This window comes from Bos javanicus, chromosome 19 (assembly GCF_032452875.1).
Source record: "Bos javanicus breed banteng chromosome 19, ARS-OSU_banteng_1.0, whole genome shotgun sequence".
In the NCBI taxonomy this organism is placed as follows: Eukaryota; Metazoa; Chordata; class Mammalia; order Artiodactyla; family Bovidae; genus Bos; species Bos javanicus.
Window position 1 is genome coordinate 37078356 of NC_083886.1, and position 14803 is coordinate 37093158.

Sequence of the window (14803 nt, forward strand, 5' to 3'; positions counted from 1 at the left end):
GCTGCTGCTGCTAAGTCGCTTCAGTCGTGTCCGACTCTGACCCCATAGACGGCAGCCCACCAGGCTCCCCGATCCCTGGGATTCTCCAGGCAAGAACACTGGAGTGGGTTGCCATTTCCTTCTCCAATGCATGAAAGTGAAAAGTGAAAGTGAAGTTGCTCAGTCGTGTCCAACTCTTAGCGACCCCATGGACTGCAGCCTACCAGGCTCCTCCGTCCATGGGATTTTCCAGGAAAGGGTACTGGAGTGGGGTGCCATTGCCTTCTCTGAAATCCAACAGCAAACAAAACAAATCCCTGCTCTCATGAAACCTACGTTCTAGTGAGGCAAGGCAGGTAATAAATAAGATAAATTACTGAAATATATAGGAACCAGAGACCCCACAGAGACTGAGCCAGAACTGTGTTTGAGTGTCTTTTGCAGAGGTATGGGTCAGCAGTGACCTGCTGCAGGGGCAGGGGCTCTGGGTGCAGCAGACCTGGGTATGGCATAAGCCCTCTTGGAGGAGGTTGCCATTAACCCCACCATAGAGCCGCCAGAACTTACACAGGACTGGGGAAACGGGCTTTTGGGGGGTACAAACAAAACCTTGTGTGCACCAGAATCCAGGAAAAAGGAGCAGTGACTGCCACAAGACTGACCCAGACTTGCCCGTCAGTGTCCTGGAGTCTCCAACAGAAGCATGGGCTGTCGGTGGCCTGGTGCAGGGTTGGGGGCACGGAGTGACTCCTTACATTGGAGGTAATGAAGAAGGGCATGAAGGAGGCCAAACCATAGTTTGGCCTCAGGTCAAACAATAGGGAGGGAACACAGCCCCGCCCATCAACAGAAAATTGGATTGAAGATTTACTGAGCATGGCCCCGCCCATCAGAATAAGACCCAGTTTCCCCACAGTCAGTCTCTACCATCAGGAAGCTTCCATAAACCTCTTATCCTTATCCATCAGAGGGCAGACAGAATGAAAACCACAGTCACGGAAAACTAACCAAACTGATCACATGGACAACAGCCTTGTCTAATTTCATGAAACCATGAGCCATGCCTTGTAGGGCCACCCAAAACAGATGGGTCATGGTAGAGAGTTCTGACAGAACCTGGTCCACTGGAGAAGGGAATGGCAAACTACTTCAGTTTTCTTGCCTTGAGAACCCCATGAACAATATCAAAAGGCAAAAGATAGGACACTGAAAGATGAACTCCCTAGGTCTGTAGGTGCCCAATATGCTGCGGGAGATCAGTGAAGAAGTAACTCCAGAAAGAATGAAGAGCTAGAGTTAAAGCAAAAACAGCGCCCACTTGTGGATGTGACTGGTGATTGAAGTAAAGTCTGATGCTGTAAAGAACAATATTGTATAGGAACCTGGAATGTTAGGTCCATGAATCAAGATAAATTGGAGATGGTCAAACAGGAGATGGCAAGAGTGAACATCAACATTTTAGGAATCAGTGAGCGAAAATGGACTGGAATGGGTGAATTTAACTCAGATGAGCATTATATCTACTACTGTGGGCAAGAATCCCTTAGAAGAAATGGAGTAGCTCATAGTCAACAGAAGAGTCTGAAATGCAGTACTTGGGTGCAGTCTCAAAAATGACAGAATGACCGCGATTCATTTCTAAGGTAATGCTGAAGAAGCTAAAGTTGGACGGTTCTATGAAGACCTACAAGACCTTCTAGAACTCACGTCCAAAAATGATGTCCTTTTCATTATAGGGGACTGGAATGCAAAAGTAGAAGGTTAAGAGATATCTGGAGTAACAAGCAAATTTGGCCTTGGAGTACAGAATGAAGCAGGAAAAGGCTAACAGAGTTCTGTCAAGAGAACGCACTGGTCATAGCAATCACCCTCTTCCAACAACACAAGAGACGACTCTACACATGCACATCACCAGATGGTCAATACTGAAATCAGATTGATTATATTCTTTGCAGCCAAAGATGGAGAAGCTCTATACAGTCAGCAAAAACAAGACCAGAAGCTGACTGTGGCTCAGATCATGAACTCCTTATTGCCAAATTCAGACTTAAATTGAAGAAAGTAGGGAAAACCACTAGACCTTTCAGGTATGACCTAAACCAAATCCCTTATGATTATACAGTGAAAGTGATAGATTCAAGGGATTAGATCTGATAGACAGAGTGCCTGAAGAACTATGGACAGAGGTTCGTGACACTGTACAGGAGACAGTGATCAAGACCATCCCCAGAAAAAGAAATGCAAAAAGGCAAAATGGTTGTCTGAGGAGGGCTTACAAATAGCTGAGGCAAATAACTAAAGGCAAAGGAGAAAAGGAAAGATATACCCATTTGAATGCAGAGTTCCAAAGAATAGGAAGGAGAGATGAGAAAGCCTTACTAGTTAGTGATCAACGCAAAGAAATAGAGGAAAACAATAGAATGGGAAAAACTAGAGATCTCTTCAAGAAAATTAGAGATACCAAGGGAACACTTCTTGCAAAGATGGGCTCAATAAAAGACAGAAATGGTGTGGACCTAACAGAAGCAGAAGCTATTAAGAAGAGGTGGCAAGAATATACAGAAGAACTATAGAAAAAAGATCTTCATGACCCAGATAACCATGATGGTGTGATCATTCACCTAGAGCCAGACATCCTGGAATGTGAAGTCAAGTGGGCCTTAGGAAGCATCACCACGAATAAAGCTAGAGGAGGTGATGGAATTCCAGTTGAGCTATTTCATATCTAAAAGATGATGCTGTGGAAGTGCTGCACTCAATATGCCAGCAAATTTGGAAAACTCAGCAGTGGCCACAGGACTGGAAAAGGTCAGTTTTCAGTCTAATCCCAAAGAAAGGCAATGCCAAAGAATCCTCAAAGTACTGCACAATTGCACTCATCTCACACGCTAGCAAAGTAATGCTCAAAATCCTCCAAACCAGGCTTCAACAGTATGTGAACTGTGAACTTCCAGATGTTCAAGCTGGATTTAGAAAAGGCAGAGGAACCAAAGATCAAATTGCCAACATCTGTTGGATCATGAAAAAAGCAAGAGAGTTCCAGAAAAACATCTACTTCTGCTTTATTGACTATGCCAAAGCCTTTGACTGTGTGGATCACAACAAACTGTGGAAAATTCTCGAAGAGATGGGAATACCAGACCACCTGACCTACCTCTTGAGAAATCTGTATGCAGGTCAAGAAGCAACAGTTAGAACCAGACATGGAACAACATACTGGTTCCAAATAGGGAAAGGAGTACGTCAAGGCTGTACATTGTCACCGTGCTTATTTAACTTATGTGCAGAATACATCATGCAAAATGCCGGGCTGGATGAAGCACCAGCTGGAATCAAGATTTCCAGGTTAAAAAAAAAAAAAAAAAGATTTCCAGGTTAATATCAATAACCTCAGATACGCAGATGACACCACCCTTATGGCAGAAAGTGAAGAAAAGCTAAAGAACCTCTTGATGAAAGTGAAAGAGGAGAATGAAAAAGTTGGCGTAAAACTCCACATTCAAAAAACTAAGATCATGGCATCCAGTTCCATCACTACATGCCAAATAGATGGGGAAACAATGGAAGTAGTGACAGACTTTATATTTTGAGTTCCAAAATCACTACAGATGGTGACTGCAGCCATGAAATTAAAAGATACTTGCTCCTTGGAAAAAAGCTATGACCAACCTAGACAGCATATTAAAATGCAGTGTCATTACTTTGCCAACAAAAGTCTGTCTAGTCAAAGCTATGGTTTTTCCAGTAGTTATGTATGAATGTGAGAGTTGGACTATAAAGAAAGCTGGGCGCCTTGATGCTTTTGAACTGTGGTGTTGGAGAAGACTCTTGAGAGTCTCTTGGACATCAAGAGATCCAACCAGTCCATCCTAAAGGAAATCAGTCCTGAAAATTCATTGGAAGGACTGATGCTGAAGCTGAAACTCCAATACTTTGGCCACCTGATGTGAAGAACTGATTCATTTGAAAAGACCCTGATGCTGGGAAAGATTGAAGGTGGTGGAAAAGGGGGTGACAGAGGATGAGATGGTTTGATGGCATCAGCAACTCAGTGGACATGAGTTTGAGTAAACTCCAGGAGTTGGTGATGGACCGGGAAGCCTGGCGTGCTGCTGCCCATGGGGTTGCAATGTGTCGGACATGACTTAGTTACTGAACTGAACTGATAGTGTTTTAGATGAGGATAAGTGCAATAGAAGAAGAAACAAGAGAAGTAGTGAGTGGGTGTTGCAGTTTTAAATATGATGGGTAAAGAAAGTCTTAGTAAGAAGCTAACATTTGAATAAAGATATTAAGGAGGTGAGGGCAGAATGAGACATTTAAATATCTGAAGGAAGAGTATTAGAGGATGATGTCAGATAAGTAAGAGTATGATTGATTATATTGGTCCTGTGGAGGCTATGGTTAAGGACTTTGGAAGAATGAAATCAGAGTATTTTCAGCATAGGCGTACACTGATGTGATTTTTTTTAAAGGGTCACCCTAACTACTGTGTGGAAAATGCATTGTAAAGGGACACAGGTGGAAGTAGGAGGCCAGTTTGGAAAATACTGCTGCTGCACTTATCCAGGCAATGGATAATGGTGGCACAGAGCAGCATGGTGGTGAAGATGATGAGAAGTGGCCAAATCTGAAGGTAGATTTGCCAGTGGATTGGATTGAAGTAGAATTTTGAGCCTGAGCAATTGACCATGGTAATTTAGTGAGCTAGGTAAGACCAGGAGGAGCAAGCTTTGACATGTTAAGTTTAAGGTTCCTTTTTTATTTTTCTTTAATTATTTATTTATTTTTGGCTGCATTGGGTCTTCGTTGCTACATGCAGGCTTTCTCCAGTTGTGGAGAGTGGGAGCTATCTGTAGCTGCAGTGAATGAGTTTCTCTCATTGCGGTGGCTTCTCTTGTGAAGCACCAGCTGTAAGGAGCCCTCAATAGTTGTGGTTTGAGGGCGTTAGGGCACTGGTCTTAGTTGTTAACTCTGCAGCATATGAGATCTTCCTGGAGCAGGGCTTGAACCCTGGCATTGGCAGTTGGATTCTTATCCACTAGACCACTAGGGAAGCCCTAAGACTCTTATTAGACATTCAGATGAAGTTGTCCAGTGGGCATTTGAACATTGCAAATCTAGAATTCAGATCTGGGCTAGAGACTGAGTTAGAAATTTGGAGGTTGTTAGCATTCATTTAGCATTTAACATTATGGTCACTAGGTAATAAGAAGAAACAATGAAGAAAAAGAGTTGTGCAGGGACTGAGCTTACCGGCGTTAAGAAAGTGGGGACAAGAGGAGGAATGAAGACCAAAAAGGAGCAACCAGCAAAGTGGGAGGAAAACAAGGAAAAGATCAAATTGGGGGAAAATTTTTTTAAGGAGAAATGAGTAGTCAGTTGCCAGATGATGCAGATAAAACAATTCGTAAAACAAGATGAAGAGAGATTTATTGATAACTCCATAATGAGAGTGATTTTAGTAAATTTGATTAATTGAGATATTTCTAGCACGTGCTAGCATGTGGTTCAGGTAATTTAGAAGACTGTTCATTATTCAGAGAATCATTTAGTATATATTTATTGATATTTCATTATTCTGTACTTTTCTGTTTTACATGTTATAGGCTAAGTTAAAAGATTTATATATTTTCTTTGAAATGCATATTATAATGAAATAGATACATTTTCATAAACATTATTTTGTCATCTTTTCCCTTCTATATTTGGAGATTTTAAACCTTCAGATCAGATCAGATCAGTCTCTCAGTCGTGTCCGACTCTTTGCGACCCCATGATCGCAGCAAGCCAGGCCTCCCTGTCCATCACCAACTCCCGGAGTTCACTCAGACTCACATCCATCGAGTCAGTGATGCCATCCAGCCATCTCATCCTCTGTCGTCCCCTTCTCCTCCTGCCCCCAATCCCTCCCAGCATCACAGTCTTTTCCAATGAGTCAACTCTTCGCATGAGGTGGCCAAAGTACTGGAGTTTCAGCTTTAGCATCAGTCCTTCCAAAGAAATCCCAGGGCTGATCTCCTTCAGAATGGACTGGTTGGATCTCCTTGCAGTCCAAGGGACTCTCAAGAGTCTTCTCCAACACCACAGTTCAAAAGCATCAATTCTTCGGTGCTCAGCCTTCTTCACAGTCCAACTCTCACATCCATATATGACCACAGGAAAAACCATAGCCTTGACTAGACGAACCTTTGTTGGCAAAGTAAAGTCTCTGCTTTTGAATATGCTATCTAGGTTGGTCATAACTTTCCTTCCAAGGAGTAAGCGTCTTTTAATTTCATGGCTGCAGTCACCATCTGTAGTGATTTTGGAGCCCAGAAAAATAAAGTCTGACACTGTTTCCACTGTTTCCCCATCTATTTCCCATGAAGTGGTGGGACTGGATGCCATGATCTTCGTTTTCTGAATGTTGAGCTTTAAGCCAACTTTTTCACTCTCCACTTTCACTTTCATCAAGAAGCTTTTGAGTTCCTCTTCACTTTCTGCCATAAGGGTGGTGTCATCTGCATATCTGAGGTTATTGATATTTCTCCCGGCAATCTTGATTCCAGTTTGTTTTTCTTCCAGTACAGCTTTTCTCATGATGTACTCTGCATATAAGTTAAATAAACAAGGTGACAATATACAGCCTTGACGAACTCCTTTTCCTATTTGGAACCAGTCTGTTCTTGTTCCATGTCCAGTTCTAACTGTTGCTTCCTGACTTGCATACAAATTTCTCAAGAGGCAGATCAGGTGGTCTGGTATTCTCATCTCTTTCAGAATTTTCCACAGTTTATTGTGATACCCACAGTTAAACGCTTTGGCATAGTCAATAAAGCAGAAATAGATGTTTTTCTGGAACTCTCTTGCTTTTTCCATGATCCAGCGGATGTTGGCAATTTGATCTCTGGTTCCTCTGCCTTTTCTAAAACCAGCTTGAACATCAGGAAGTTAAACCTTAATTAAAAAAAATTTTGGGGGGCCATGCTGTGAGGCATGTAGGATCTTAGTTCCCCTGACCAGGGATCAAGCCCATGCTCCCTTAGTAGATGTACAGAATCTCAACCACTGCACTGTCAGGAAAGTCCCCTAGACCTTTACATGAGACCGTTTTGAGTAGTTAATGCCTAATTGTGATTCTTGATACCAAGAAACACGGGAGTTTATAATGTTAATAAGTTTCATTTATCTAATGAAAATAATGTATTTTTTCTTCTTTATTAGAAATTCATTGAATTTGAAGACTCTCAAGAACAAGAAAAAAAAGATTTACAGACCAGAGTGGAATCTTTAGAATCTCAAACAAGACAACTTGAACTCAAGGCCAAAAACTATGCTGACCAGAGTAAGTAAAATATGTTAAAAGAGTGGAATGACTCATCCTGACATTTGACTAGGATTCCAAATATATGCTTGGAATTGTCACCCCAGACTCAAGAGAGAGATCTGAGATCTAGTTTTAGTATTTTTTGTTCACATTTTCATGTTGTACCCATGTCTGCAGGAATGACCCAAGTCAGATACCTATAGGACTCTCTTCTTCACTTTACCTCTCGGGTTTTGTTTGTAGTTTACATTGAATAGTAGTTAACATTATACTGTATCCATTATACAGGATTCTGGAGTGTGTACATGTGGATCATTTCTTCAAATTTTAATCAGCAACACAAAGTTCCATTGGTTTCTGTATTGCTTTGAAATTTAAAAATTAAAAGAATCTCTAGCTTTGGAGTATGTATAAAAAATTACTGAATTCTCTTTCATTCCTCTCTAATGGAAAACTGAGGGCATTTAGGGCTACAGAATGTCGTTTTTCAAAATCATTTTATTTTTAATATAATTTCATATATTCTTGATTCAAAAATAATGATTGTTTGTAATTCTATAGACAAGTTCCCCCTTTTGGCTAATGAAAGTGGACCTAATTAAGTCAAAATTCAAAAAAGAAACATCATGGCATATTTTCATGTTTAATTCAGGCAGGTTGCTCTCCAGTTTTTTCTCCCAGAATTGTAGACTTTTAGAATTCTAGGGAACAAGAGATGCCCAGCGTTACTCTCCCCACATCACCCTTTATGGTCACATAGCGACACTGCTGTAAAAGGACTGGCATTTATGAAGAATAACTTTCATCAGACTTAGAATGTGTGTAATAACTGCTGCTTTTAGGACTCTGGAAGAGTTCAGTAGAGCTAAACTTAGAATCATTGGGATTTTGCGTTTTAAGCATTTTAGAATTCAAGGAGAACTCACATGGCTGTTAAGCAGACGTCATAGAAGGGAGCCAATGGGTATTTGGTAATGGAAGACAACCAAAATGAGACAGAGTGAGTGATGTGTCATGTTTTTTAGGCTTGTAGATACCTTGAGTGCTGTACTGTTCCTTTGTTAACTAACTTGATTGTGTTTTCATATCAGAGACATATTTTAGAACAAAACACTAAAGCTACAGTTGCGACAGAACAACCCTCTCACTCTTTTACCTGTACATTTTCCTCTTCACTTCTGAGGAATATCAAGTTTTGTGTACGAAAATTTTCTTTTGACTTTGAAAGGAACACCCTATCTAGAATCTTTTGATGCATTAAATAAGCTGCTTCTGTGATAGGAAATTATTAAAGGAAGAATTACCTTATACTTGATAACAGTAGCTTTTACACTTGATCTTAGCCAAAAGGCCAAGAAGCAATAATAACAGTAGCTTTGAAAATTAATATTTTATCCAGTCTAGTGAGTCATACCTACCGTTTTTGGAATTGTCATATTCTTTGGTATCCATTCCCTCATTTCTCTCTCAAAAGTACTGTACTGGTTACCATGGTTACCATGCGATGGACATGAACTTGGGCAATGGACATGAACTTGGGAGATGGTGAGGGACAGGGAGGCCTGTTGTGCTGCAGTCCATGGGGTCACAAAGAGTCAGACACAATTGGGTGACTGAACACAATTGGGTGATTTTTAAAAATACAGTGTCACTTAAAAATAATTGACAATTCTTTATGAAAGGGATGAGTAAATTATTCACCAAATATTGGATGTGGTCTTGAGCTAAATTTGATAGGAAAACTTTATTTTTGTTATTAATATAATATTCTAAGAATTTCTCCCCCTGGATATCTCTCATCCTCTGCTTTTTTCCTGCTTTTCCAATTTGAAATAAATCTTGTCTAAATAACAGTTAAAGAACTTAAAACTGTGGTTAATCAAAATTGACCATTCAAGTGCAAAACTAATAATCTCTTGGTCCATGAGTTAAGGCTATCATGAGCCTCCTTTTATGAATGCTTTGGGACTTGCTCCCTTCTCCTTTGATACTTCAGAATCTTTTCCATCTACTTGTTTTCCTCTCTCTCATATTTTTCTCGGAGTGAGTATGATATGAAATCTAAGAATATCTAAAATTTTTCTTCTCTTTATTTTACCACATTTTAAACATCTGAAAAAAATTGTAGGTAGGAAAACATAGTTTGACCTTTTTCATTTTACTGCTTTAGTTTTTGCTTCCCCAGGTCTCCAATATGAATCAAAGCCCCTTTGTTTTTTAACAAAGTTGTTGGTAAGAGGTAATTTTAAAGTATCTTCAGTGCTTCATCTTACAGGAAAACTGGGACTGGGAAAATGTTTTGTAAAAAGATGGAAGCATGTATAAATGGATGATGTCAGAGTATATAAATTCTTTTTTGTATAATAGGATACATAATATCTTGACTTTAATCTTAATTCTATTTTATATTTTAAGACTGGGTAGTGATTTTTATTAGAGTCAATGTAACCCAACATCTTTTTTTTAAATGTGTTTTTTAGTGTTCTGAACATCTATATTTAAGCATTTAAGGCCAAAGAAATTACTGATGATGATACCTATAGAGAGGAAGGATGGATCAGTTTTTTCTGTACTATTTTTTGAGTCCATATGATAACAATATCATCTAGTTTCCATGCTTGGTTTTGTAAATATGTTAGAGTCTTTAACTTTAAAAGACTGTCAGTTTTGATTGATGTGTTTGAGGGCACATACCCCTTGTAAAAAGCAGTCTCAGTGAAAGTCCAAGTTCTGCTTTCAGACTACTACTTGTATTAAAGGGGGAAATTTTTATGTAGTTACTTGCTATTTGAGAAGCAAGAAAAAGTCAAGAAATAGGAACTGAATTAAAGGACATACTTGACAACTTTTAATACTATGGAATCTATCAGGTTTTTGTGGTGTGATTTTTAAATTTTTGATGATACAAAAATTTTGTTATAATTTTATGGTCATGTTTGATTTTGGAGATTTCTGGTTGCTCTCTTATAAAAAATTTGAACTACCTAAGAAATATTCTGGCTTTTCAAACATGAATAAAGCATTTTTCAAAAGGACACATATTGTTTTATTTGAGAATAATATTAACACCTCTTGGTAGTTAACATCTTGTGAGCCTTAAGGAAGAATTTGAAATACATATGGAGTGGTATAAGGAAGTTGTGGATTGAGGCCTTTTTGGTGCTTTTCAGCTATGAAAGGTGTCTGCAGTCAACCTTACCATTGATAGTGGTAGCAATGAATTCTTCATCAGAAAACACTTTTTGTATTATTTCTGTTATATACTGATTATTTCTATTTTTATTAAACCAAGTACTGTCTTGATTAAGTCAAGTAAGTACAGACAGTTTAGTAAGTTAAAAAATATTAAACTACTACTGTCTGCCTAGCATTTAGCCCCTAGGTATGTTTTGGCACAGAGCAGCATGATATGGTCATTGCAGTAAAGGAAATCATAATTTTGTGGGGGAAAAAGGTTATGTGTATGACCATCTCACCTTTCCATATGTATCATGCTTTTATGTCACTACATAGTGTGTACATAATTTTTTATCTTTAACATTATCATAGGTATTTTCCTTATTGTATAATCTTTAATCATTATTTTTAAAAATTTATTTTAAATGAAACGAATATTTTTAATGGCAAAAGGTACAATTCACAAAGAAGATAGACATCATAAACCATTAGACACCTTAACAAGAAAGATACATAAAGCAAAAATCAGAAAAAATAATTATAGTGAGACATATTAACATTTGAGAATATTTTATCAAATGCAGAAAAAATAAGAATAGAGCATATTGAATGATGTTAATAATTTAAATATAATAGATTTATATTTAATTAATATCATATCCTACACAAATATATTTAAAATTTTGTATCTCATACATTATTAGACATCCATAGGACACTTAGAAAAACTGACAGAAAGATAAAACTAGTAAATTTCAAAAAGTAGAATTCTTTTGTGTATTTGTGTGTGATTCAGTTATATATATACACGTTATTTTTGAAATTATTTTCCATTATAGGTTATTACAAAATCTTGACTATAATTCCCAGTGCTATATAGTAAACCTTTGGTGCTTGTTGTGTATCTATTTTTTTTTAATTAGAAAGCTAGCATTCTATTCATACTAAGTCAAACAAGTGGAATCAAAATGTCATAAATTTTTTAGTTAGGCAAAAATTTGTAAGTTTTCTAATATATATATGTATTATGCATATTTTTTAAGATATATGTATACAAAAGCTTTTCTACTACACTAAAGGCTTGAGAAAGAAAATAGATGGAGAAATTGGAAAACAAACTAAATGAAATTGGAACACTGAATATGAAATAGAAAAAGTGAAACAAACTAGATAAAAATAAAAGATCCTCATATAGTCCAGTTGTTTTTAAAGAAGGAAATGGCAACCCACTCCAGTGTTCTTGCCTGGAGAATCCCAGGGACGGGGGAGCCTGGTGAGCTGCCGTGTATGGGGTCGCACAGAGTCGGACACGACTGAAGCGACTTAGCAGCAGCAGCAGCTCATTAAAAACACATCTGGAGCTCTGAAAAAAAAAAAAAAAAAGCAATAACTGGGCATTTGTATTTTTCAAAAAGTACCAAGATAATTCTGATATATATCTGGACTTTAAAAAGTGCTTACAGGGAGAAGGAAATGGCAACCCACTCTAGTACTCTTGCCTGGAAAATCCCATGGACAGAGGAGCCTGGTAGGCTACAGTCCGTAGGGTCGCAAAGAGTCAGGCACGACTGATCAATTTGTCAATGTCAATGTCAAAAGCTAGGAGGGATGGTGAATATACTTTAAAAATAATCTTGAGACCCACAAATTTTGCTCTTGTCTGACTAGAGAAGGGCCAAATCCGGTAAGACTGAGCTCTCTGCTCATTGTTATATCAAGAACTCTAGCATAGTTATCTCCTGTGTAGATGTAACTGTTGATTGAATTAATGGAATTGAATAAAATCTTCTTTCAATCAAAATAAAAATAATTACAGGTTTTTCTATTAAATGGCAGTTTTGGGATATAGAATTCTAATTCTGTTGACCAGTCATGATACAGTGGTATTAAGTGAATAATAGTTACATAATCACAATAGTAAAAGATGTTTATCAATTTTCATAATCAATAACCAGGTAAAAAATGAAAGATAATTGCAATTGCAAGTCATAATGGGAACATGATTAACCTAACAATAAAAAATAATTACATACAATTTGGGGGGGGGTCAAGCAGAGTGATGTGGGAAGTGGAAGTGTGTACATGAACATGTTTTCATCTGTTCAGCCAGTCTATGTCTTTTGATTGGTGCATTTAATCCATTTACATTTAAGGTAATTATTGATATGTATGATCCTATTACCATTTTCTTAATTGTTCTGGGTTTATTTTCTGTAGGTAGGACTTTTCCTTCTCTTGTTTTCTGCCTAGAGAAGTTCCTTTAGCATTTATTGTAAAGCTGGTTTGGTGGTGCTGAATTCTGTTAACTTTTGCTTGTCTGGAAAGCTTTTGATTTCTCTCCATCAAATCTGAAGGAGAGTCTTGCTGGGTAGAGTATGCTTGGTTGTAGGTTCTTTCCTTTCATCACTTTAAATAAGTCATGCCATTCCCTTCTGGCCTGATAGGAGTTCCCTTGTAATTTGTCATTTTTCCCTTGTTGCTTTTAATATTTTATCTTTATATTTAATTATTGTTAGTTTGATTACTATGTGTCTCAGTGTGTTCCTTTTTGGGTTTATCCTTTCTGGGACTTCCTGGATTTGGTTGATTATTTCTTTTTCCATGTTAGGGAAGTTTTCAGCTATTATCTCTTCAAATGTTTTCTCGGGTCCTTTCTCTCTCTTTTCTCCTTCTGGGACCCCTATAATGTGAATGTTCATGCATTTAATGTTTAATAATTATTTTTTAAATGTGTGCTCACACCCCTCATCCCTCAATAGAAGCTATACCATCTATTGACAATTATTGTTTTCCCTGAGGAACTTTGCTTTCTCCTTTTCTCTGAGAATTATTTAATGGCTACTTTGGTTTTTTACCTTGGCTACTCAGAAATTCAGAATAAACTTTTGAAGTACAGCCATAACAACTGGTTTGGCCCGTATTACTTGAATGGTGTGTTTAAATTGTTTTTTCCTTGGTCCAAATTTTATACATATATAGTGAATTGTTAAGATACCTAAAATCTTTCTGGAAAGAAGGAATACATGAATTGTAAAAAGTAAATATAGGTGAATTAAAAAAAAAAAATTTCTATTGGTTGGCTGGACATTTTTTCCTAGTGTAGCAACTCATAATGAATATTTTTGTCACACCTGGATTGCCCTCTTTGGTAATTTTCTTAGGATATAGTTGGGCTTCCCTGGTGGCTCAGAAGTAGGTCAAAGAACATGAGCAAAGTTACAGAAGTGGGTCAGAGAATATGAACATTTAGTGGGTTTTGGTATTTAGTACTATTTGGCCATTTTTAATGTGTACAGAATTGGTACAAACTCCCATTTAATTTTTTATAACTCATGAATTTGAATCTTTATTTACAACATATTAGCCCCCAGAGTTGTTACAGAGCTGTTTATTATTTATTTGATTTTTTCCTTGGGAAAATTTTGTTGCCCTCAAGTTTAAAAGAGATGCTTTTTTCTTGAATTGTGTAGAAAATGGCAAGATTTAGTGATTTTAAGCAACTTTGATTCTTCCCTTTCTTCCTTTGAATGAAAATCCACTTTTTAAAATTAAATGGAAAAATGCTTTTGACACCTGAAAACATTTTATGGTAGAGTTTTATACTCTGACCTTTCTATACTTCTATCTCCCGTATTTGCTTTTCAAGTTTGGCATTGATTTTAGTCTAATGAAATACCTTCAAGTCTTTACGTGAAAGAGTTACTGGAAAGAGAGCTCTTCTTATTGATCATAAGAATTAGCACATCATTAGATGGAACATAGTGGGAAGGCAATAAAATCATTAACATATTTTTAATTTTAAAGGAATAAATGGCTTAAAACATACTTTACATTTGAGAATTATTATTTAAAAGTAAGGGCTATCTGTTAATGATATGGTTGATAAAGTAGAATTTTCACAACACAGAAGAAAAACAATCTTTTTCAGTTAACAGGTATAATTTCACACTAAAGTTAATAGTTGCTATGCTAAGTCACTTCAGTCGTGTCTGACTCTGTGCGACCCCATAGACGGCAGCCTACCAGGGTCCCCCGTCCCTGGGATTCTCCAGGCAAGAACAGTGGAGTGGGCTGCCATTGCCTTCTCCAATGCAGGAAAGTAAAAAGTGAAAGTGAAGTCGCTCAGTCATGTCCGACTCCTAGCGACCCCGTGGACTGCAGCCTACCAGGCTCCTCCATCCATGGGATTTGCCAGGCAAGAGTACTGGAGTTGGGTGCCATTGCCTTCTCCGAAGTTAATAGTTGAGAGGACCTAAATATTTTCTGTCACTATTTCTTAAGTTATTAAAAAAACCAAAAATAGCTTCAGGCCAGTACAGAGCTTTATCAGCATTTTTA

General features: G+C 37.6%; 1 protein-coding gene across 7 annotated transcripts in view; it reads left to right on the top strand.

The window, feature by feature from the left end:
- The window catches only part of SPAG9 (sperm associated antigen 9), a 151943-nt gene that overhangs the window by 24202 nt on the left and 112938 nt on the right, over positions 1-14803 (top strand). For 6 of the 7 annotated variants that reach the window (XR_009731342.1, XM_061391348.1, XM_061391347.1 and 3 more), the window contains exon 2: positions 7186-7306. Coding sequence is in view for 5 of the 7 variants with exons in the window: in XM_061391348.1 (XP_061247332.1) it covers positions 7186-7306 (121 nt within the window). In the remaining 2 variants the exon portion in view is untranslated. Of the gene's footprint in view, positions 1-7185; positions 7307-14803 lie in introns of those variants that run through there. The other variant, XM_061391354.1, reaches the window with a different exon arrangement.